We start from the raw sequence: 25,606 nt of genomic DNA, 5'->3' as shown, positions 1-25,606 counted from the left end.
TCCTTTACTCCTCTTTGTAGATGGTAGAAGTTTGTCTCTACAGAGCTGGGGAGAACTACCACTAATGCATATTCTGATGGTAGCTCTGAACACAAGAAGGATCAGAGCTTCCTTAAGTCAGCTCCTTCTGCTATTGCCTTCTACCATCACATTCCCTCAAGTTTCACACCTGATTTTGGCATGGGAGACAGCAATTCCCTCCTCCCTCAGCTTCAAACCCAAACCCTGTGTTCATGCTTCTTTTGGGAGTCCTCAAATGCAAGCTTTTGTTCCTGTCTGTTACACCCTCCCTCCTTCAGTCTCCTCTCTCAAATAGGCCAGATTAAAGGCATCGTATTAGGAAGGCAGTGTAATATTTTTAGCAGGCAGCATTATTAAAAAGACAGCAGTGACAAAAGCAGTCAGAGCAAACCAAAGTCACTGTGATGCTGACAAGCTTAAAAAAGAAAAGTCCAAAAGACTTAACTGTTCCTCAGCTCCCTACCTAAAAACAGGCCTGAAAAGGTGAGTTTATTATGAATCTTCTCCACAAGCTACCACTTTGTGCTATGCATATTGGTTTCTTCAGAGACAGGTGTTTAGGGTCTGGGATTCTTACTTTTAGTAACAGATTAATGAACTGACTGCCATACATGAGGGAGTTTGAAAGATACTCAGTTGTGAAGGCCTGAAGCACTTGACAGTAACTGGCAGTTTCTACTACTTACATTTCATCCCAGCCTCCCTCTTTTCCCTGCCCATTTGAAAAAAAACACAAAACAAAAAAACCCAACCACTGTCTGGAAACTGCCTTTAAACCTGCAAGTATGCTATAAGGCAGGAGGTCTACCACTGTCTCTTGCAAGTTGGGATGCATCACTCTGTGCCCCCATTACAAAGCCACTGAGAAAGCAGAACTCCTGGGAAAGTGTTCTGCCACATAGAGGCACGAACCTGTTCCCACTCACTGATTAATGATGCTTTTCCTGGTCAGCAGAGAGCAGCAGCTCCATCATCAGGAAGCCAGGGCCTGTGACTTCCCTGCAAACAACAACATCATCGATTCTGCCTCCCTGAGCCTGTTTTTCAATTCTTCTTACCTCTGCTAGTCCCCCTGGCTCGCTTAAGGTGTCACAGAGCCATCCTCCCTCATGAACCAAATCTCCACAAGTGAATTCCATCTTTTCTCTTCCTCTCCCCCTGCCCCAACTGCTCCTGCTCTTTCTCACCATTCAGAAGTCACGGAGGTACTATGAAACAACTCCCCAAAAAGGCAGTTGGAAGTCTCTGCTTTTGCCCAACTATAGACTGAATTTGCTTTTAAGATTAAATTATATCAAGCAGGTAAGTTCCAATGGCAAAAAAGCTGAAGAACTGAAATTTTTACACAGGATGCATACATACTTTATTTTGGGAAATACATTAAAAATTGTATCTTAGTCTAGGATATCTATACAGAATTCAGAATATGCAGAGTGCCCTTTTAAACTCAAGAAACATTTGTCAAATGTACAAAAACATTACAGAGAAACACTTGTTATCAAAGCACAGTAAATGGATGCTATTTTTCAACAGTTCAAAACAGTCTCTAAACCAGTGCAAATTTTATTGCATTAAAGAAAACTTCCCAGCTCACTTAATAAATTCATAATTTATTCACACTATATCCTTTCATCCTCATTACAATACAGTTTATTTTAAGCTCCTAAAAGGAGTTTAATGTGCTTCTAAGAACAGCAAACGCTCCCTTTTATTTGCACCATTGATTGATGCAGACTGAAAGAACAAATAAAAAACCCATCTGTTTCTCTCCTCGTATGCATCACAATATACAGCACAGTATAGAACTAGAGTCCAATTCAACCATTCAGTTTCAAGACTTAAAAAGTTACAAGGGTGTGTGTGTGTTTTTTTAAAAAGGTCCATAATGAAAAGCTGATATACAGAAGGCACCTTAAGGTTTTTATTAGTTAAAAGAAAAGTCTTTGTTGAAAATGTACAGTTATGTGAATAAGACGACCTGCTTACCATTTAATGAAATAAAGTTATCTGCATTGAAATAATAGTTGAATTAAGAGTTTTAAAAAAGAGAAAACTACTGAGTGGATTCTTCAGTTACTTATATTTTAACAATTTGTTTTAAAAATATAATTTCTATGATCTAATTTAATATACATTTTGAAAATATCCCCTATGTTGCAATTATTCAAGGAAAGCAGTAAACGCATATTCTTCTAGCTGCAGCAATACAAAAAGCCATTAATTCACAGTTAAAATGGAATAAAGTTACTCATTCACAAGTGCAATGTAGCTTGAGCTTAATCAATGTGAAATTCCACTAGGAACAAGACTAAGTTACTTCCAAAACAAATTTAGTTTGAAACACATATATTAAATAAAATATTTTCCATTAAAATTGTATTGTCTAAACTTGAGTTATATAAAATGTGAAGACAGGATATGACTATAAGTAACATATAGATGCTTCTAGTAGCATGTGAAAGCTGGTACCTATTACTGTGCCAGTACTGCAGCCACATCAGCCTCCTATACCTACAGGGTTTTGAAAGTTGTTATGTCTTGTTAATGTGCCAGAATATATTTATAATTCATAAGGAAAAACTCTGTCACTTAAGAATCCTAATTTAAACCTTTAAGACCCCATTTGTTTTAATTCTACAAAAAATAGCTATTTTGATATGAGTACACAAGCTATATCTAACTGTTATAGCTGGGTGAAAGGTGCAAGACAGTATCTTCTCAGCATAACTGACTGCAGTTCAACATCCTCAGGGCAACAATTCAAGGGAGCTTCTCTGTGATAACGGTTATTCCAACACAAACTTTCTAAGTTCTTGGGCTGACCTGAAATACATTAACAGTTTGCATCTGTGCACCGAGTTTGGTCTACACCCTTACTCTGTGCACGCATTGCAGGTTTTGAAGTTAATACTAATGTGCAATCATTTTCTTCATGTTTATGTATGAGAATTCCAAAATACACACAGATGAGCCATCTCCTCCTGAACATTGGCTGTTGAGCTACTAAAAAGAGTATTTGGAGGCAAGAGTTTTGCAAGTGAGCAAACTGCTACTCTTTCTGCTTATACTGAGAGGGAAACAGAACCAAGATCAAGCTTATCCACACCCCTCCTTCAAAACACTTTGTCCAGCTCATTCATGCATTATAGATTCAGATAACTTTGGACTACTAGGAGTGGGGTGTCAAAAAAATTAGAAGCATTTGTAGGTAACTAAGTGATTCCTGTGTAGCCCAAGAAGTTCCTGCTGTTACTAACTTGCAGAGAAGAACTTACTATGCCTTTAGTGACCAGTTTTCAGAAATGCAAAAGTGTTTGCAATGTACTCACAAAAAACTTGTGAAGACTTTTCCCTGTTTATTTTTGGCCAGATTTTCAGAACTGAGTATTGAGCCATGATAAGCTATTTTATGCCGTGCCCTTTTCTTATGCACGCTCACAGTTCTTTCAGCATTCAGATCAGTGAAGCCCATATCTCAGAAAGCTTGTATAGGAAAACCTGCAGCCTCTACCTGTTTGTAGGAGGAGACCTAAAAGTCAAAGGAAGAACAAGAAGTGCCATCACGCATTTGAAAGGAGAGAAGCAAGCAGGAAAAAACTACTCAGTTCTTAATTCCTTTCAAATTTTCGTGAACATTTTTTTTTCCCCAAAAAAACATCTCCTTAGATGAAAACTTAATAAATTGCGTTCAGAGATCTCCCTTTTCATTTGAACTACAGATGTCATTCAAGAACCAGCTGATTAGTTAGCTATTAAAAAATAGGCATTAAAAAACCCAAATTAAAAAGAGGACTTCTACCATGCTGAAATTCAGGTATATACAACAGGAACAGAAGCTAATTTGTAGTGTATGGAAACGCCAATATGCAGGAGTAAATCAAAGCAAGTTCAATCCTGCGGCTATCCCTTTCCACTCAGGCTTTAGGGTTTTTTTTGTTTAGTGTATATACCTGGGAAAAGTCTAACATTTAGCACTAGATACTGTGACACAATCTGCTTTTGCTGTTTCTACACTACTGCCTGATTATTCTATATTTTCAGCAACAGATGTGAAGGTTGTTTTGAAATGAAGGTGATTTGCTTAGAGAATTTCTTTTATAACAATATTATTTACAATGGTTTAAAACAACTTGGATGTCACCAATTATCTAAAACAGCACTCACTGGACAGATTTTCTTTGTAATTGAATGAGCTGGGAGAATTTAAGGATAACCAAAACTTGATTCCTTGCGAGTTGCATCACATTCATATGGTTTGTCCATGTAACACACAAAAATTGTCTTTGTATAGCAGTATGTTTAAGATCAGTACAGAATTATACAGGAAAATTTGCTGGTTTGATTTGTAGAAGTATTAAGTTGTTTGGACGAATGCTTCAGAGAGACTTTTACTTTAAAAGGATGGAACCGTGCATGTCAACCATGTAATAGGAGAAGAGAGGAAAATATGAAGAATGAAGCTCTACTCTTCCATTGTGATGTAGGTAAGACATCTGCAAGCAACCATGCATAAACCCAAAGAATAAAGAATGAAAAAAAGTCAGTGTGTGCTTTCTTGCTTTTAATTGTTGAGAAAGCATAATATTTTTACCAGGAGAGAACCTGTCCAGGCAATATCCCCATATTAACTTAGGATCAGCCTTTTAGACAAAATACAAGAAATCAGTCTACGATGCGAATGTATTTTGTCACAAATAGTGCAAATCCTTTGTTTTAGCCTCATGAAAAAACAAAAGTTGGTTTTGTTATTTCATGTAGAAGCTGTTCCAGACAGTTCTTCATCCCTCATTATTTTCAAGAATGAAAATTTTTAAGAAAGAGAGTAGTACGAAGTAAATCCATTCACACACAGATGTGATTATAGTTTTAGTTATGCTCCTTTAACATGCTACAAATCTTACTCTTTTTTTTTTTCCTAGGAATAATTCCATCAGAAAAGCCACAACATTAAATTTCAGCAAAAAACCTGGAATAAATCTTATCATATTCCTCAAGTAACAGAAACATTTAAACTGTTGACCAGCATCCAGGCTCTTCTTGCCAAGACTACGACTACTGTAGTCAATGAGATATGTGAGGTGAGGAAGTGTCTTATCTACTAGAAGCAATCCAAAAGATGGATTCATCTTTTCAGGTCATACAGTCAAGCACTTCATCTGTGCTAATATACACCTTGAAGACGACATTTATAAATACATTTAAATTGAAATATTGAATAGGAATCAGTGCAAAATAATTAACCCACAGGCTAGCATGAAACCATGGGAGAGCGTGATAAAGAATTCAAGAAAAAGACACTTTTTAAGAATGCATGCATACCGTATAAAGCACAATTTTTTCAGACAGTATCTGTTTGACAAACCTTGTATGTATTCTAATGACATTTAAGCTTCCTGTCTAATTTTTAGAAAGCCATCCATTTCTGAGCTGCTTAGTGTAGAAGCCTATCATTGTTTTGGAGAAAGCAGCAGTACGTTCATAGGATCTTTAATTTGTCAGAGAATAAAAGAAAAGTTTCTGATTTTCACAACTATAGACATACATTATGAAAAGGTCAACCAAAGATAATTTAGAATACTGATTGGGACAAGGGTCAGGAGAAGGGTAGCAATTTTAGGTATGGTGATCTGACAAAAGCAGCTGCATAGAAACTTCCAATCCAAGGACTCAAATATTTACATTCATACATACATATTACACACCAATAAAAAGATCCCTCCTTAGATAAAGAAGTAGTGAAGAATCGAAGTATTCTGCAGCAGGAAAGGTATTTCATTAAAATACACAAATACTGGTGGCCCTTAAGAAAGTCACCAACTATAGGCTGCTGTTTAATCATCATCTTTTTGAACAACTTGATATTGTGGGGAAAAGACTTGAGAAAGGAAAAGGAGAACTATATACAGGAAAAAAAAGGCAGATCAATCATTGAAACCAACTCACCCTATTAATATAGTTTTAAAACATTTTAAAGTACTTTACGCTGTGTCTCATGAGATGAAAAACAAGAATATAAGTTGTAGCTCAATGAAATTGCTTTGCCAAATTGCTTAATTATCACCTTTTGGGATTCAAAGTGTATATATCACCATGCTCCTGGTTTGTTCACCTCTACTTTTGTTGCACTGAAGTTTAGCGTGTGTCTTCCTCATTTTTATATTAAAGGTGCTCCAAAGCACTTCCTACAACACTCAACTCTGCTGCTTGGTGGTGCATCTATTTTCTGCATTTTTTCAAGAACATCCTTTGGTAGATTTTTATGTGCCAGTCTGTATTCACTATCAAAGACCTCTGAAATAGAAAAAGCATAGTTGAAGTTATTTAAGAAACACTGTACAGTGCACATTACTGTTCCTATAACACACTTTTGGTGACTTTTATATAATAACAAAATAATTAACTTATCTAGCTGCTAATGTTTTTTTTTCAATATGCATCCTCTCAGAGAACCTAAAAGCATCTTCATGCTGGTGCATGACAATGCATCACAGTGGATGCCCATTACTTCTATCACAGTTCAGTTTGCCTGTTCCCAGTGTATTTCCCCTGTCACATCCCATAAGGGACTCTCCTTGCTTGCATACTAAATAGAAGTCTGGGCAGAGAAGAACAGGAAGGGGTGGGCAAGTAGGTGGCTAGATGACATAGGCCTAATATGTGGTTCAGAGAAAGATGGACAAGACTAGGAACAAGTTTTCAGACATGAGGAATTAAAGCTTCAAGCTAATAAACTTTGTTTAAAATAACTGATTACCGGTTTCAAACAAAGTCAAAATTAATGGCCCCATCTGAATTAAGTTTTTGTAAAAGCACAGAATCACAGAATCACACAGAATCACAGAATCAACCAGGTTGGAAGAGACCTCAGGGATCATCGAGTCCAACCGCTGCCCTGACACCACCCTGTCAACTAGACCATGGCACTAAGTGCCATGTCCAGTCTTTTCTTAAACACATCCAGAGATCGTGACTCCACCACCTCCCTGGGCAGCCCATTCCAATGTCTAATAACCCTTTCTGTAAAGAAATTCTTCCTGATGTCCAACCTGAACCTCCCCTGGCGAAGCTTGAGGCTGTGTCCTCTTGTCTTATTGCTAGTTGCCCGGGAGAAGAGGCCAACTCCCACTTCACTACAACCTCCCTTCAGGTAGTTGTAGACTGCAATAAGGTCACCTCGGAGCCTCCTCTTCTCCAGGCTAAACAACCCCAGCTCCCTCAGCCGTTCCTCATAGGTCAGACCCTCCAGACCCTTCACCAGCTTGGTCGCCCTCCTCTGGACTCGCTCCAACACCTCAACATCTTTCTTGAAGTGCGGGGCCCAGAACTGGACACAGTACTCAAGGTGCAGCCTCACCAGTGCCGAGTACAGAGGGACAATCACTTCCCTAGACCAGCTGGCTACACTATTCTTAATAGAGGCCAGGATGCCATTGGCCTTCTTGGCCACCTGGGCACACTGCTAGCTCATGTTTAGCCGGCTGTCGATCAGCACCCCCAGGTCTCTTTCCACCGGGCCGCTTTCTAACCACTCTTCCCCCAGCCTGTAGCGCTGCAGGGGGTTGTTGTGGCCGAAGTGTAAGACCCGGCACTTGTTCTTGTTGAACCTCATGCCGTTGGTCTCGGCCCATCTATGTAACCTGTCCAAATCCCTCTGAAGGGCCTTCCTACCCTCCAGCAGATCGACACTCCCACCCAGCTTGGTGTCATCTGCAAATTTACTGAGGGTGCACTCAACCCCTATGTCTAGATCATCTATAAAGATATTGAACAGCACCGGCCCCAGAACTGAGCCCTGGGGACACCGCTAGTGACCGGCCGCCAGCTGGACTTTGCCCCATTCACCACCACTCTCTGGGCTCGGCCATCCAGCCAGTTTTTAACCCATTTAAGAGTCCACCCATCCAAGCCCCGGGCAGCCAGTTTGTCTAGGAGGATGCTGTGGGAGACAGTGTCGAATGCCTTACTGAAGTCTAGATAGGCTACATCCACAGCCCTCATCTACTAAGCGGGCCACTTTGTCATAGAAGGAGATCAGGTTGGTCAAGCAGGACCTGCCTTTCATGAATCCATGTTGGCTGGCCCCGATGCCCCGATTGTCCTGCATGTGCCGTGTAATGGCACTCAGGATGATCTGTTCCATCACCTTGCCTGGCACCGAGGTCAGGCTGACAGGCCTATAGTTCCCTGGATCATCCTTCCGGCCCTTCTTGTAGATGGGCGTTACATTTGCTAATTTCCAGTCAGCTGGAACTTCTCCAGTTAACCGGGACTGCCGGTAGATAATCGAGAGTGGTTTGGCAAGTTCATTTGCCAGTTCCTTCATTACTCTGGGGTGAATCCCATCCGGGCCCATAGCCTTGTGGGTGTCCAACTGGCACAGCAGGTCACTAACCGTCTCCTCCTGGATCATGGGAGGTTCACACAGCCCCCCGTCCCTAACTTCAGGCTCTGGGGGCCGAGTCTCCTGAGGACAACCGATCTTGACATTAAAGACCGAGGCAAAGAAGGCATTGAGCACCTCTGCCTTTTCCTCATCCCCTGACACTACACTACCCTCCTCATTCAGCAAGTGGTGGAGGCTCTCCTTGACCCTCCTTTTGCTGTTGATGTATTTGTAAAAGCTTTTTTTGTTGTCTTTGACTGTAGCAGCCAAATCGAGCTCTAATTGAGCTTTGGCCCTTCTAATCTTCTCCCTACACGACCTGGCCACGTCCCTATAGACCTCCCAAGTCACCCGACCCTTCTTCCTGAGCAAATAGGCTCTCTTTTTTTCCTTAAGTTCTAGTCTAAGTTCCCTGTTTAACCAGGCCGGTCTTTTCCCCCAACGGCTTGCCTTCCTACAGACTGGGACAGCCTGCTCCTGAATATTTAGCAATTCCCTTTTGAAGCATGTCCAGCCTTCCTGGACTCCTTTGCCCTCCAGGACCGATTCCCAAGGGACTCGGTCCACCAGCCTCTTAAACAGGCTAAAGTCAGCCTGCCGGAAATCTAAGGCAGAAGTTCTGCTCTTGCCCCTCCTTACTTCCCCCACTATCGAAAACTCTAACATTTCATGGTCGCTACTCCCAAGACGGCCACCGACCCTCACATCTCCCACTAGTCCTTCTCTGTTCACAAACAACAGGTCAAGCAGGGCCCCTCCTCTAGTGGGCTCATTTACCACTTGCATGAGGAAGTTGTCCTCCACACATTCTAGGAACCTCCTCGATTGCTTCCTCTCTGCCATGTTGTATTTCCAGCAGACATCCGGCAAGTTGAAGTCGCCCACGAGTACAAGGGCCGGCGACCAGGCGGCTTCTGACAGCTGCTTGTAAAACGCCTCGTCCGCCTGCTCATCCTGGTTGGGTGGTCTATAACAGACTCCCACCGTAATGCCCGCTCTGCCGACCTTCCCCCTGATCTTCACCCATAAACATTCAACCTTGTCATCCTCACCATCTTCCTCAATTTCAACACAGTCCAAGCACTCCCTAACATATAGCGCTACCCCACCGCCTCTCCTGCTTCGCCTGTCCCTCTTAAAGAGCTTGTAGCCACCCATAGCTGCACTCCAGTCATGAGAGTCACCCCACCACGTTTCTGTGATGGCAACCACATCATAACCTTCCTGCTGTACAGTGGCCTCTAGCTCTTCCTGTTTGTTGCCCATACTGCGTGCATCGGTGTAAATGCACTTCAGCTGGGCTAGCAGCCTTGCCCCCGACGCAGGCCTGTCACCCCTAGGTTCATTTGTGGCTGCCCTGGTCTTATCCCCCTCCCCCATCGAACCTAGTTTAAAGACCTCTTGATCAGCCCAGCAACACCTACTTGAAGAGCGACAACACAGTAATTTCACTAAAACACAGCAACTGAAAAGTTACTTAGAAATTAATGGATGAAAAGTCAATTTTATACATTAGTTTTCATACAAGTATTCATATATTTCATACACAGGAACTATGTATTTCAGACTATTTTTTACTTACCAATATCAATGTTCTCTCTTCCAAGAGACACCAGAGACAGGAAAAGAATTTCTCTGTAGAAACTCCTAGGAAATATTTTGAAGGGCAAGTCAATGAAAGCACCAACTATCCTAAGTTTAGAAAGTCAATGCTGAAAACACTAATCTTCCATTATGTAGTTTCTGCAACTGTTTTGTTAATCTTGCTTGTAAAGAAAGTGACCAATCTACATGATTACTAGCTTAAGGTTTTCTCATGCCTGAATATTTTTGCTGAATGCATGAAGTTATATTATCGCCAAATCCCAGCAGTTACATTTTCTGTGAAAAATCACTCTGCCAAACGTGCCATAAAAACAAGAAATAATAAATAAGTGGTGCTTAATTTTATAATTCATTCCTGCCCGAGGGTGAAGTACAGGGAGCAGGCTTATTTCAGATCACCAGTTCTTTGTTTTTTGTTTCAGAATGTCACAATCTATCTCAGGACTGGATAGCACTAAACAATTAGGTATTATTTTTTTTCCTTGTGGAACTCAAAGATTCTTCTCCAGGCAGAACAGTTCTTGTTTCTTTTTAGTAACAACAAACCACAGAAGTGAAGATGACTTAGCATGATAGACTTCAAAAACATCTTGCATCTGATGTAATTTACTTCAGAGGCTGTGTTTTTGTACAAAGCCCTCTTTGAATTGTAATGCAGATGTCAAAATGTACCATACAAGTGTTATTTACATGTTTCCCTTTGTGGATCATGCCATATCCACTTTCCTTAGCCAGTACTCCAGGTTGGTAGAATTTCAATAGGCATAACTAGGTAGTCTGGAGAATATTCCAGACACTGCAACAGGATGCTGCACACTTGTATTTATCAATTTGCTAGATCTGGAGCAACACAAAATCTGCATCGTCCATATCTGCGTTTTTCTTGTTCATTTGTAAAATGTCCATTTTGATTAAAGAATTACATTTATCCATTTGGTTTGCATGAATTATGCATCTGGCTACAGAATGTATCTGTTTGTAAACATGGGCATAGACAAATACGCACAGTGTTTGGTGGACACAAATGAAACTGAGTATGACCAAGAGGTCCTTATGGAATTATCATTATGAAGTGTGTACAGTCTGATCTTGTTTAACTTTGAGTGGGGAGAAAGTAAGAAGAGATTATCCCTTTACCTCTGTCGTTTCACATCTGGCTTAACTTTCTGTAGAAGGAGGTTGATTGGTTTAATAACGTTATTGTGTTGAATACTTAGTTTGATGTTCTCCAACAAAGCATTTGTTGCCTGCTGATCTTCTGCCGCTGTGGAGGGTCTCTTTTCAGAAGAATCTGAGAAATGCAACAGTATAGATTATTAAAACAGTAAAGAGGTTTTTTTTCACTTCAATAAGCAGAAGGTATTTCAGAAAGTGAGATATATACACAGAACTTCTACTCAATCTACAGAAATTTGTTAAAATGGAAAGGCTTTGTCTGCTTATAGTCCTTACTCCACCATGAAAGTGACAGGATGCATCAAGTATCCATGTGCAAGAGTTCCCACCTGACAGAGAAACAGAAGAGGCTGAAGAGTATTCATCATCAGATGTTGCCTGTGATGGTTTGTTAGTTCAGATTTATTGATGTACTTAAGTTTCAAAAACTAAGTTCACTTCAAGAAGGTTATTTTTACACAAAGGAAAAGAAAGAAAACAATAGAAAACACTGTCACGTTTCTTATCAAACAAACTTTTCTTATCAAAGCCCTTCTTAAAAGCCACCTACAATTCACTGATAATTTTGGGCTGCGTATTGAAATAGATAATGCACAGTCGTGTCAAACAGGAAAGAAAATTATCAAGACATTTACCATCATGATTTGTTGCTTACATTGCCACTTCCAGAATAACACTGAACTATTATTCTTTGGAAAACAGTGACTTGGGAGGGAATAGTAAGTCCATTTACTGGCAAAAAAATAAGGCTACAGAATAGGCTGCAAGATCATGGTGTGTAAATGACATGTAGACCGAGGCTAGTAATCATAATCACACCAACCTAAAACCAACCACACCAACCACAGTATTGACATATATGATGGTTTACAAATGTAATTTCCTCTTTTCCGTACACTTTCTGACACTGCTGTAGAGCCTATCTACAATACTGCTACTTTTCTTCCACATTTAAAACAGGCCTTTTGCTCCTTTATTTACATAAATACATATATTTATGTATCTTCATTCATGTCTGAATGTTTTGGGGATGCTTTTCATGTATTATGCTCAAATTAATATGCTTTTGTAGAAGCTGAGGGAAACACGACATCTTATCCAGTGCTCTTGACTGTAATTTTCTGATCCGTCTGTTTATTTTTAGGACACTTTTCAACAAATTCTTTTTTCTCCATTAGAATCATTATTAGCATGCTACATAGTTTTTAGCATAGTTTTTGAAAGTTAAAACACAGACTGAGAAGTTTAGGTCAACAAAGGAGGTTTTTTGCTGATCAGAAGTAAAAAAATCCCAAAGTTTTCATAACCAGTCTGCCTGTTTTTTCTTCTTTCCAAACCAAGTTATGGTAGACAAAGGCTTTCTTGGATCTTACTTTTTGACAGGCAAGTAGGCTGCCAAATGTACATATTAATGAGACTTGTGACCTTTCATTCATTTATAGAAACACAAGATACTTTTTTGTAACACAGTCGTCTTTTTCATGCCTGCATAGATATGACCAGATAATGCAGTGGAACATTCAAATCTGGCGAATCTTATTTAGCACCACATCTAGAGCAAATCGTCCCACCCTGTTTATAAGTGTATGGCATATAAGGAAGAGATAACATACCTTTTCATACAGATTAGTAAGGTTTTTCCACAAATAATTTGACACCAAGACTATGTTAAGTATCTAAGGGATTGCAGATGCTTAACACACTAAAAAAACTTTCCAACCTGAAGGGCTGTGTACACTTCAGACACTACAAAACAACTGTTTCTTTCCATAGCCTCTACTCCCTCTGCTTTATGTAACATTTGTTTTACTTACTGAGATTTCTCCAAGATATATACAGGGGCTCCCCCGGCTCTTGGTGGAGGTTGATATTGTCCCACAGAAGCTGGATATATACTAGCTTGCTGTCCTGAGCAAGAGATGTCAAAGGAAGCTGAAAAACATGAGGAAAGGGAAAATGTTTTGAAAACATCAGTGCAGTCTTATTATTTAAAAAACTGCTCTTTTACTAATTTTGCAAAGAATAAAAGGTTTACTTTATTTATCTTGAATCCAACAAACAGGAAGAGTTGACATCTTCTAGAGGAAACTGCACTATTCTACTAACTACTGTCTACTCGTATTATAAAAAACAGGAACCCAGATCCAAGCTACTCAGAAATTATTTGCCCACTTTTTTTGAACCAAACTCTCGAATTTAGCTTACTCCAATATCTGCAGTTCTAATATGAGGAAGCCGCTTACCTGCACTCCATCATTACAGTGTTCAGATGTTAGAATGAGTCCAGGTAAGTTGCTAGGTAGATCCAACCGTCGGAAATACCAGACTAGGTTCCAGAAAATTATGGGGTGTTGATTGATGAATTTGGATGTATGAATTACTTGCTCTCCCTCATTTTCCAACAGTGATTCAAGCTCCTTACGAAGTACCAAAGGGCTCAAGTAGGGTACAGATACAGGGAGAGGGTTAGGTCTTTTTATTAAAGGATCCTAAAACAAAACAACACACACAAAAGAACCTTTTTTTTTTTACAAAATCCAGAATTTTTCTTCCAGAAATACTCTTCAGGATTACTTGCCCTGCAAATCCCCCATTGCAGTTTCTTTTGATATTTAGAAAAAGCCTCTGGAAGTACGGAACACACAATAACTTTAATAGCATCAGCAGTCTTGACTGTTGAGGTGTTTCTTAACTTTAAAGAACAATCACCTAATCTCTCTCTATTATGTGAAAAAGAGAAAATGCTCACTTGTTATAACTTGTTCCCGATTGTGCAGTTTCAAGCTATCTAAGCCGGTATTAAGCCAGTGGCAACGGAGATTGCAGAAAAATGTCATGTGGAACTGAATCATGAGTTCACATGTTAAGACAGCTTCTTGCCAATAAAAAGCACCAGGAGAGAGGAGAAGCAATTTGTTTCACATGCAAGAATAATCTAATAGTCTCTATACTGCCTCTTACCTTCTTGCATCCACTCAACAGGTAAGCCTAACAGATATAGAGGATGAGCGCAAGTAAATGTGTGGAAAAGGAACAAACTTTCACTCTTGCAACAGTGTGTTGTTTGCACTATTGTGTTTAGTCTGCTGTAGAAGCTGGATTATTTTTAAAACAAACTTCCAGTTTTAGAAAGACAAAGTCTAGCTTCATTCTGCTAGAGAGAACATTTCAAATCAAGCAGCACCGTTTGTACAATGTACTGAAAAAGCAATTTTGGATTAACTGAGCCAAGATTTTCTTTGTTGTAAGAACATCAAAAGGACATGCTTGGCCATTCCCATTCCCCAAATGGACAAGAATGCTAGTAGTGAAATATTATTTATTGTAAGTGCATTGCGTTCAATATTTTGCTGTCAACTGAATATGCAGCTTCTAGACTTACCACAACTTCTTGCAAACTATTTGGAAGACTAACTGTTGAAATGCCATGAAAAGGTCTCTGGGAAAGATCAATGTTTTGCAGTGGACCTCCAACACTGTGGCTCCGAGTCAAGGATACTGCCCTTTTTGGTGGATTATTGGCAGATGTCTTCATGGTTCTGGGATCTTTACTCTGTTCTTCTGTCACATCACTGTTTGGATTTTAGAAGAGAATATGCTAATATGAAACTATTCAGCACTCCTATGGCAACAGGAAGGAAGCAGAGAAAGGCTGCCAAGTAAGCATCCCAAACCAAGTTTCTCTATCAATAAGGAATCATATCTGCCCAGTTAGCTCCACGGTTTAGGGAAAACAAAACAAAATGCTTCTCAGAACAGTATAACCATCCCTCTGGAAAAGCAGCTAGGTATAACCTAAGACATGAATCTGAAAGCATTGCAGTTCTGTATAGGTACCATTGCTCTGGTACAGCTCTACCTTGCTTAGAAAAACAGCAATGTATCGTTTTGTCAACACACAAAGATTATCTTGTTCTGTCTATGCTCATTTTTACTTCCTCTTCCCTTTATGTTTACTTTCTCTAAATGTCATAAGCAGAGCAAAAATATTATAGAAAACAATTTACAAGTTGCATGCCAAAATAACTGAAAAAATAAAATTGTGTCAAACTCATCCAACAAGATAATTTAAGCAAACTCCTGTTACAGGCTTGTCAAATTTAAACCACACAATCAAGCCACTTGCAGATCTGGGAATATTCATTTTGTGGCCCTTATAACAAATCAACTACAATACAGAAGAAAAAACATCAAGTGAAACAGAAAGCATCTGCTTCCAAATAATCTGCAAAGAGAGGGAAGAGATTAATTTACACATGACCTTCACTCCTAAGTTTTACTTTAGTTAAAAATATATGACATCAAAGTTAAGAGATTAACATAAGCAATACCACTTTTTCAGAGTGGTATTTTTAGAGTATTTTCATTTTTAGAGTATTAAGACTAACTACTATCACAGATTTAAGTTTTAATAGTCTGACATAGGCATTAGCTCATGAGCTCACAGGCATTCATACTCAAGAATTCCAAACTGAATAATGATTAAAAAAAAAAAACCTATTACAACAAAACGTCAACAAATCCCAGCAAAAAGGCACAATTCATAGCAGCACTATTTCAGTTCTTCCCTCTTCCAACATGACACCTTCTCCTTAATGCTTCTCTCCTCAAACCATTTCAAAAGTGTTAGTTTTTCTGAGTTTCAGTTTTACATCAGTGTTATATCTCATAGAATGCATGCTCAATACAAGCGTTGAGTGCTCTAAGAGCTTCCTCTCAAAAAAGAGCGTTCCAGCAAATGGACTTATTCTTCCCCATAATGCAGTGTCCTTCTTGTTAAATTCTAAACATAAGGAAAGGAGAAGTAACGCTGAAATTTCTGTATGTCTTTAAAAGTAAGTGTGTTCTAACAACACAAAGTAGAAGTTTTAACCTATTACTCAATAGTGGGTGGACCTGAAGATTTATTTCTATAGTTGTACCTCTAATACCCACTCATTTAGTGGAACCAGCTTACTTCAAATTGATAAAAGCATGCTTAAAACATGCAAAAATAATGAGACGAAACAGATGATCGTCAAGTTACAATTGTACTTCACCACCATATTTGGTACATAAGCCAATCTTCACTTTAGAAGTAGAGGTGAAATACTGAAAGTGTTGACACATTTCTGACAGAACTAACAACCCTGTTTTACCTACCTCTGCTCAGCTGCAGAGCTAGTTTCTTCAGCTATAGTGTGGCTGGACTGTGGGTGATCTGAAAAACTGATCAAGTCAGCAACAGCTGGACTGGACAACAGTTTCTGCTCCAGGGGATCCGCGGTTAATGGAAGGGTACCACTCTGTAAACTATCTCCTGAGGTACTTTGCTTCAGGAAAAAGCTAAGTTACAACATGAATGGAAGGGGAGAGAAATACAAAGGTTAAGATGTACGCATAAAGTCATTAAAAAAGTTATTATTTTCTACATTTACTTTCAAAAAATAGCAAAAATAAGGAAACACAACATTAAAAAGCTTGACAACAGGACACAAACTTCATCCTACTGTCTTCACTGTAACTTGTATAGGCAGAGTAAACAAACACATACAGAGATTTGATCTGCAAAATAAGAAGTCCTATGCTGGACGTCAGTCATTACAAATGACCTTAGTCTGTCATGGTTCCCTGTCAGCAACAATATATCAATAGCTGACACATCACAGAAAATGGTTGTTATCATAATGTGACATACTAGAAGACCATATACCATTATAGGCACAAGATAACAGGAATGTGTCTTGCTTTGCTAAGGTTTTTTAAGTACACACTCTACAGATGTTCGGTTTCAGCATTAGAGGACACTAATGGAAGCTCTGTTTCACAGCAATAACCACTACAATGAGAATCCATTTTAAATTACCTTACAATAAGTTCCAGCCTTCACAGTGCAATTAAAAGAGGTAAAAATAGTAAGCGGAGAAGCTTAAACCGGAGAACTACTGGAGAAACAATAAGCTGGCGCATCTGTAACTAAAAGCTGTCAGTAAATTTAATTTGGGAGAAATTACCTGCTGACAGATTTAAAAACTACTTCATATGCTTTTAAAAAGTTCATGATCCATTAGCTTTGTTTTAAAAGCTAAACAAAATGAAAACAGACTTATACCTTCTGTACAGTTACGCTTACAAAGAAAATATGAAAATAAAAAGTGGTAAAAAGGCAACCAGTTCTTTGCTTTTTGGCTGTTTTACAATGAAACTCAATAGTTTATGTGACTTATAATTTCCTTCAGTACAATCACAACTGTTGAACAGACAGTGACATTCTTGCAAACATCTAGACAATATGTCTAGATCTAGATATAGCTAAGATTTTTTTGTGAAAAAACATAACCATGTAGAAGTGCAAAGGCAGAAAGAGACTACCTATAAAACCCACTAACCTTGCAGACCCACGTAGGTCTTTAAATTCAACATTAAGTAAAGGTAGGAAGGTACTTTTACAGAAAGGACAGGTAGTGTTCAAGTTTGAATCATCTGCTGTCCATCCAGCCATAATTTCTTCATCATAAACCAAAGCACCACAAGCTCTACATTGAGAGCAGCTTGACATCAATACCTAGAACAGCAAAGAATGAGTATCATCGGTCTTGTTTCAGAGTTCTTTTATAATTGGCTTTATAGGCTTAGTATCCACAGGAGTTTAGCAGGTATCAGAATGCCAGCTGGGAGGCATGAGTTCATCAGTAGTTACTCACCATACTCTGAGTTATCTTGTCCACATAACTTTTACCTAGGAAATGCAAATACTAATAATTTATTTTTGTTAGGTTATTTTGAGACCTGGAAGAGGCATTACCCTGAAATGCTACTAATACAACATTTGCAAGTGCTCGCTCCTATGAAGCCTTCAGCATATATGAATTGTTTTGAATTATTTAAGTAAATGCACGTCTCCTTCTCCAAAAAAGAAAAAAACAACCAAACACACACACACAAAAGAAACCTTTATAGTGGTGTGGTGGGCTGACCTTGTCTGGATGCCAGGTGCCCCCTACACTGCTCTACCATTCCCCCTCCTCAACTGGACAGGGGGAGAAAAATATGACAAAAGGCTCATGGGTCAAGATAAGGACAGGGAGCTCACTCAGTAATTACCGTCATGGGCAGAACAAACTCAACTAGGGGAAATTAATTTAATTTATTACCAAAAGTCAGAGTAGGGTAATGAGAAATAAAAACTAGATCTTAAAACACCTTCTACCCCCCCCACCTTCTTCCCAGGCTCAACCTCACTCCCAGCTTCTCTACCTCATCCCCATGAGCAGTGCAGGAGGATGGGGAATGGGGATTGCAGTCAGTTCATCACATGCTGTCTCTGCCACTCCTTCCTCCTCACTTTCTTCCCCTGCTTCACTGTGGGGGTCCCTCCCACAGGAGACAGTCCTCCATGAACCTCTCGAACATGGGTCCTGCTCAGAGGCTGCAGTTCTTCACAAACTGCTCCAGCATGTGTTCTTTCCACGTGTCCTTCCTGTGGGGTGCACTCCTTCAGGAAAGGACTGTTCCAGCCTGGGTTCCCCACGGGGTCACAAGTCCTGCCAGCAAACCTGCTCCGGTGTGGGCTCCTTTCCATGGGGTCACAGGTCCTGCCAGCAGCCTGCTCCAGCGTGGGCTCCTCTCCACAGGGTCACAGCTTCCTTCAGGAGCATCCACCTGCTCTGGTGTGAGGTCCTCCACGGTCCCCAGGTGGATATCTGCTCCACTGTGGACCTCCATGGGATGCATGGGGACAGCCTGCCACACCATGGTCTTCATCAGGGGCTTCAGGGAACCTCTGCTCTGGCACCTGGAGCACCTCCTCCCCCTCCTTCTCCACTGACCTTGGTGTCTGCAGGGCTGTTTCATATATTCTCACCCCTCTCTCCCAGCTGCTGTTGTACAGCAGTTTTTTCCCTTCTTAAATATGTTATCACAGAGGCGCTTCTACCACCACTGAATGGCTCAGCTTTGGCCGACGGCAGGTCTGTCTTGGAGCCAGTTGGAACTTGCTCTATTGGACATGGGGGAATCTTCTGGCATCTTCTTACAGAAGGCAGCCCTGTAGCCTCCCTGCTACCAAAACCTTACCATGCAAACCCAATACAAGTGGAAAAAACAGAAAGTTGTTTTTTACCTAATAAAAGTCTCATCACTAAACTAGACTGAGAACCGGAGAGAAGATGGTAAAAAAATAATCCTGTACTAGCTGAAGAATGGTGTATAGTCCTTATTTTTTAGGCTTTCTCTTACTTCATTGTTTCACTTTCACAGGAAACAAAACCAAAAAACCACCACCAAACACAGCATATAATATATTTTAGATCAACACAGCATATAATGTATTTTTAGTTCTAATATATTTTAGATATTTGTCCAATAGCAACATTTTTGTTTTACTATGCTATACCCCTTATATAATGCAGTGCATAAGTCTGACAAGCCTAGATCTCCAGAAGATCAAACATAAAAGAAAATTACATGGGACCTAGCAAAATAACACTACAGTTGAAAGAAAAGCAACCAAGGCAAACAGAATGACCATTGCCTACATATCTGAAGTCTGAAAGCATCTACAAGCAATAACTGAAACAGAGAGGCATACTAGATCATTATTGTGCTGGCTTTGGCTGGGATAGAGTTAATTTTCTTCCTAGTAGTCTTTATGGTGCTGTGTTTTAGGCTAGTGACCAACTCCGTGTTGATAACAAACCAATATTTTCACTATTGCTGAACAGTGCCTTACATACCATCATGGTCTTTTCTTTCTCATTTTATGCCTAACCCAGCGAGGAGGCTGGGGGTGGACAAGAGGTTGGGAATGGACACAGCCAGGATAGCTGACTTCAGCTGACCAAAGAGATACTATATAATGTCACACTCAGCAATAAAACTGTGTGCTTGGGGGGGGAGTTCTTCCAAGGTAGCTTCGGGTGTCATGGCACTGACTGATTGCCTTTACATCACTTGTTTTTTGTTGTCCCCCCTCCTGGTTTCTTTTTTTCCCCAATTCACTTATTAAACTGTATCTCAACCTTCAAGCTTTTCCTCCTCACTTCTCCCCTTCTGATTCTCTCCCCCATCCTGATGAGGGAGGAGTAAGCAAGTGCCTGGATGAGGGCTTAGCTGCTGGCTGTGGTCAGCCCACCACAATTATTTAGTAACAACACATAATTTTCATAAAGTGAAAAACAAACAAAGAAAGAAAATGCTTGAAAGGAAGAAAAATTTGTTTCTTCTCTTATTTCTGTCTCGCTTCAAGTTTTGACCCTTCCCTCCATTGTCTCTTCTCTCTCTATATGAGAGAGATACATAAAAGCATTTAAGATATTTTTCTTTTTTAAAGCTACTGTCACACCCTGGGCTAAAAGTATCAAGCATCTTTGCAGTAGAAACATGGAAAAAAATTGTTTTGAAAAATGCAACCACAATCCAACTAAACAGGTCATACATGCATACAGTAATATTTAATGGTTATATCTTTAATCTATGAGTTTATTAATCTTACCTCCATTGCATAGTTCTGGAAAATGCTGGATAAACTAGTATTATGTGAAGAGCTGTGCTCTGACTTCTCAGAATCTAGAACTTTCATACTTCTTGGGAATGAAACTTCACCTGCACAGAAAGAGTAATTTGGGTCTTGTATTTGAGGAAAAAGTAATTAATCCATCCCCAAAGAAAATAATTTCTGTTCAACCAAGACAGAAAATTGTACCAGAAGATCTCCAAAGATATATGTAGCTCTGTAACTTCACTGATATTATAATTACAATATAGAAAAATTTAATTTTTGTGATTAACATTTCAAAGTTATTTTTGTCTGAACACAATATATCACAGACTGGTAAAAGAAAAAAAAAAGCATCAGTGAATAAAATCTGAAAATACCAAGAAAGAATAAAGAATGGCAAAGAGCAGTAAGATTGGTCAATATATATACTCTAAAAAGTTGTTCGAGATTTCTTGAATGATACATCCATATGTAAACAGCAGACAGAAGGATAGTACCAGGCGAGACACATAATACCAAGTACACCATTCCTATGCTTAAGTTTTCCCTGGCTAACACTGCAGCAAAACAAAATCTTTCTCTGGGAAGGCTGGGTTTTAGGTCTGTGAGCTTTGCCTAGGAGAAGGGGAAAAGGAGTTAGAATATATTTACCAGAAGGAAATGGCTGGAATCAGTTTTAGGAAGCAAAACTATCAGCTGTACTTCCTCTGAAAAGCCCAGTCAAACCTTCTTATTCAAAAATATCACTACCAAAGGTCCCTCGTCATAAAGAACGCTCTTCTGCTTCTCAGCTAAAGTTTATGTTTGTGAACAAATTTTACATATCCTGTTGAGGGCTGTCACTCTTTCTAGTTAGTCCTTATAACCCTTCTAACTAACTGGAACTAGAACATATTTCGTCAACATTTTGCCAGACAGGGCCAGCTTATGTCCAGTGTGCAAGATAGTTCTTCCTCTTTTGATGTAGACGGCTTTACGATGTTTGCATCATTAAAGTACTGCAAAGACAGCTAAATCAAACCACCAGCTAGTTCATCAACACATCTTTTTTTTCAAAATAAGAATCAAATCTTATTAAATCAAATCTGAACTGAAAATGATTAAATTTACTTCATTCAGTTTTAGAACAGGGGGCTTGGGGAAGAATAATTTAGCAATAGGCATATATTAATCAATTATTAACCTTCACAACTTCAAATCAAGTATGCATCCAATACTTCCTATTCCACAGTAAAGTTGATGCATTTTTTGTGTGTGTTGCTTTGGGTTTTTGTAGGCTTGAGACTGTGGGGTTGGTTTTGTTTGTTTGTTTGTTTTTGATTTGGGTTCCCCCCCCCGCCCCACCAAAGGTCTGCCTCTGTTAGTGGCAGATCTGTTCAAGAACTGTTTGCAGTTCTTGAACACCGCCCTGCTTTTCTGTACCAATATTTCAAGAACTTTCAGGGTATTATGACTTTACATGAATGAGCAGGTGTTCCTGGCTATAACTAGTTAGGAATCTTCCTATCACATACACAGAAGTATTTTTACAGTTAAATCCCTGTATCTTGTATCAACTTTTTATACATTCAACAAAAGAGAAGCATTACCTAATTGCTACTGCAAGAGAAGAGTATAGAATGAAAGTACAAATTTGCTTGTACTTATCTTAAGGGCTTGAAATAATTTCAGATTACTATAGCTTCTACTGTTATGAATGATTTAACACATAATAGTTTTCCCTGTTTGTTATATCATAAACAAGTTATGAGGGGGAAACAAAAAATCTCACCTGCACTGTAATGCTGTCTTCCTGCATCTCCACTGCTATTGCTACTGCCAAGACTAGTAGTGCTTTGTGCAAGCTCATTCGTAATTAGCCCTGGGACTCCTGTTCTTGATGATAGATTATCTCCTAAAATATTATCTTCAAAACCAGCAGGAAAGTTAAAGTCCGATCTATTGTTTTCTTCCTTCAATAAAAGAAAAAGAAAATTAGCATTTTTGAGTACTTCCAGATACATTATTTGACTTCCATCTTTATCCTAGTAAATAAATAAAGTAGCAGATCAAGACGAAATCCTGATGTAAAAAAATTATTAGATGTAAGATAAATCTACACAACCCCAAAAAGAGCAGGTATTGGACAAACCAGAAGGATATTGGAAAAACGAAAGGCTTTAGCAGTGACAATACTTAGCTGAGGATCAAACTGAGTGACGAAGTGATGGGGATATAAACTTCTTAATTACAGGAGAAACAGGGAAAATGATGCAGAAATTGTGATTTGGCAGACATTACACAAAATGAAGGAATTATCAGAAAAGGTCAGAGTTAAAGTCATATTTTCAGAGTAGAAGATAGCAGTGAAACACACCAGCTGAAATGATGCAACAATAACTAAGACACAGGATGTGACAAAGTATAATAATTAGGATATTAAAGAAGGGCAGTTGCAGAAATAAAAGAGAATGAAAAGATCCTTGAAGGAAATTAAAATGAGTCATGTTAAGGGGATTATGATGTGCCATTAAACAAAATTCTATGGAATAGGTCAGTATAATAGAAAGGCACTCAGGAAAACCTAGGTCACAGGAAAAAAAACTCAGGAAAGAAAACAAGCCAGTGAGTTTTCATTGTCACAGGCAAAATCTAGTTAAATAAAAGAAAATTAAGATATTTTTTTTTTTATTTAATAGAAAGGACCCTATTAGTAACATCAGTTAAATTTGTTTCATGTAGAAATAAAGCCAGACAGCTATCTTCCCCTTTCCCACCTTTTATGGAGGCTGGGGAAAGGAGGGAGACTTTGAAAAAGGAGATAAGAAGCTGTCTTAACAGCCTGAAGAGGGGAGACAGAAGATCCTTAAAGCCAAACATCAGATCAAGGGGTTAACTGGATCAAGCAGAGGCCTTTCTAAGACAGACAAAACTATGTTTGGAGGCACAATAACAAGATGTATACGAAAAGGAGGAAGTTATAATATTAATCTCTCCATCTCCTCTTTCATTCGTCTCCTTATACTCCAAAATGTTTTACTCTGAAAAAGACTGTTAATCAAGTGTGCTCACACAAGAATCATAACATGTAGTTCCCAAATTCCTGATGAGTGAATTTACTAGATCTCAGGCTGTCCTTTACTACTTTCGACTTTAATCCCCACCAACCTGACTTCTTAGGTTTGTGATTTGTTTTCACAACCTTTTCTTAATTTTTTAAAATAAGACAGGCAGTATGATATAATTTAACATGACATGATTTTGTTCTTAGTAGGGTTTCTTGGTGCAGTTTCTTTAAATATAAATAAATAGATAAATAGATACATAAATAAATGGGAGGGAAATATCGAGAACAAAAAGTCAAAGCTTAACTTTACTGCATCAAGACCATTTAATTTGCTTTTGTCTGAAAAATCTTTTCTTTAACGACAGAGGAAAACTCCACCATGCCTAAAATATATTTTTTGTTAGCTAATAAAAATCAATACTTAATAAAAAACACCATCTCATGAAGTAATCCTCTGGACACAGAAGTTACCCCTCTAACTTTGTCATCCCAAATTTTTCATATTGAAAAACACTTGCCTCATCATCTGAGTAACTATATGCTGATGTTACAACTCCCCACATCTTACTGGCCACATTGGCAGCCTGCTTCATGCCTGATTTCAGGACATCCATTTTTGGTCCAGACAGTATATTGTCTAACTTCAGATTGGATAAAGTTGTTACGACAGATCCTAATGAGCCATGTGGAGAAGAACGACTCAGTCCTGTCAAAGATGAAGACCGTTCCTTTTGAACTCGTGGATGGGTTTGTTGCTTTGGTCGTCCAGTGAATGTTTTGGATCTGGAGACAGAAGGACTTCTCCGATTTTCGCAAGACTTGGGGGATGGCAGGATGGGATCCAAAGGCAGGCTTGACCTCCTTTCTTGGGAATGGCCAAGTGTACCAGAGGCTTCCGCTTCCCTGTCTGGCTTGTGCAGTTCCATGCTGGGAAATTTACTACCCAATGGGTTCTTCAAATTCATATAGCTCTCTATTTCATCTGCCAAATTACGTGCTGCAACTGGTGACACCAACTTTTCCTCAGGTTCTGGATGCCTTGGTTCTGTGCTGCAAGTAGCCAGCAAAGATAAAGGGTCCAAGCCTACTTCAACATCTTCCCTTTCAATAGGCTTAACCACTCCATAAAAGCTATTCCTTTTAGTAGTTGCATCTTTGGATTCTGGTTTCTGATTTTTGGATTCAGCTGACCGTTCAAGGTTCATGTCTTCCACTGTGGTCATGTTTTCATCTCTTCCATTCTCAAGATGTTCTTGCCCTTCCCCAGGTTCTTCCAGCACTGGTGAAGACCTGTGCTCCAATTCCCAGTCACTCTCAGTCACACAACTCCAAGTGCCACTTATGCCAGAAACTCGCTGATCAATGACACTTGCAAAGCTGTGGGATTTGTTCACATGACAGGGTGAAGTTTTGGCCCCAGATAAAGCTGCTGTTAGGATCTTGGCATCTGCTCCCATCATTATTGCTATTTCTTTAGAATGTAAGTCCAAGCTCCCTTTTTTCAGCAGCATTCCTGCTCTGCTTTCACTGCTGAAACTGCAGCTTCTCTCTGAAAACAGTCTCTGCCTCTTCTGTCCTTTTTCACTTGTTTTCTTAGGAGAAACATCACCAAAGACTACATCTTCAACTGAATCCTGAGTTATGAACAGTGGGCTAGAACCAGTTTCTAAAAGAGAAAAGGCATTAATAGGATATCCAAAAATGTTTATTTCCTGAAATCATGTGAAATCTCCTTATCTCCTTACCAGTGAGAAGACTGCGAGCACCACAATCTCAAGTTATCCATTAAGATGTTACAGTAGTATTAACAAGTTATTTTACTGGCTGCAAAGCCATCCTGCAGATGAAAAGTCATCTACTCTTTGACTCCTTGAAGTCAAAGCCTTTTATGGCTTCT

General features: G+C 39.3%; 1 protein-coding gene across 1 annotated transcript in view; it reads right to left on the bottom strand.

The window, feature by feature from the left end:
• Window positions 1-1,359: 1,359 nt before the first annotated feature.
• DENND4C (DENN domain containing 4C) overlaps window positions 1,360-25,606 on the bottom strand; it is a 58,164-nt gene continuing 33,917 nt past the window's right edge. The window contains exons 22-32 of the mRNA XM_068422037.1: window positions 24,228-25,375; window positions 22,435-22,615; window positions 20,658-20,767; window positions 17,554-17,729; window positions 16,328-16,510; window positions 14,568-14,757; window positions 13,429-13,674; window positions 13,000-13,117; window positions 11,147-11,300; window positions 9,987-10,051; window positions 1,360-6,312 (exon numbers count right to left, since the gene is read on the bottom strand). Of these exons, the coding sequence (XP_068278138.1) occupies window positions 6,176-6,312; window positions 9,987-10,051; window positions 11,147-11,300; window positions 13,000-13,117; window positions 13,429-13,674; window positions 14,568-14,757; window positions 16,328-16,510; window positions 17,554-17,729; window positions 20,658-20,767; window positions 22,435-22,615; window positions 24,228-25,375 (2,708 nt within the window). The 3' untranslated portion in view covers window positions 1,360-6,175. The remainder of the gene's footprint in view (window positions 6,313-9,986; window positions 10,052-11,146; window positions 11,301-12,999; window positions 13,118-13,428; window positions 13,675-14,567; window positions 14,758-16,327; window positions 16,511-17,553; window positions 17,730-20,657; window positions 20,768-22,434; window positions 22,616-24,227; window positions 25,376-25,606) is intronic.

Source organism: Nyctibius grandis, chromosome Z, assembly GCF_013368605.1.
Source record: "Nyctibius grandis isolate bNycGra1 chromosome Z, bNycGra1.pri, whole genome shotgun sequence".
Classification (NCBI taxonomy): Eukaryota; Metazoa; Chordata; class Aves; order Nyctibiiformes; family Nyctibiidae; genus Nyctibius; species Nyctibius grandis.
Note: the sequence above shows the minus strand (reverse complement) of the source record. Positions and strands in the feature narration are given on the sequence as shown.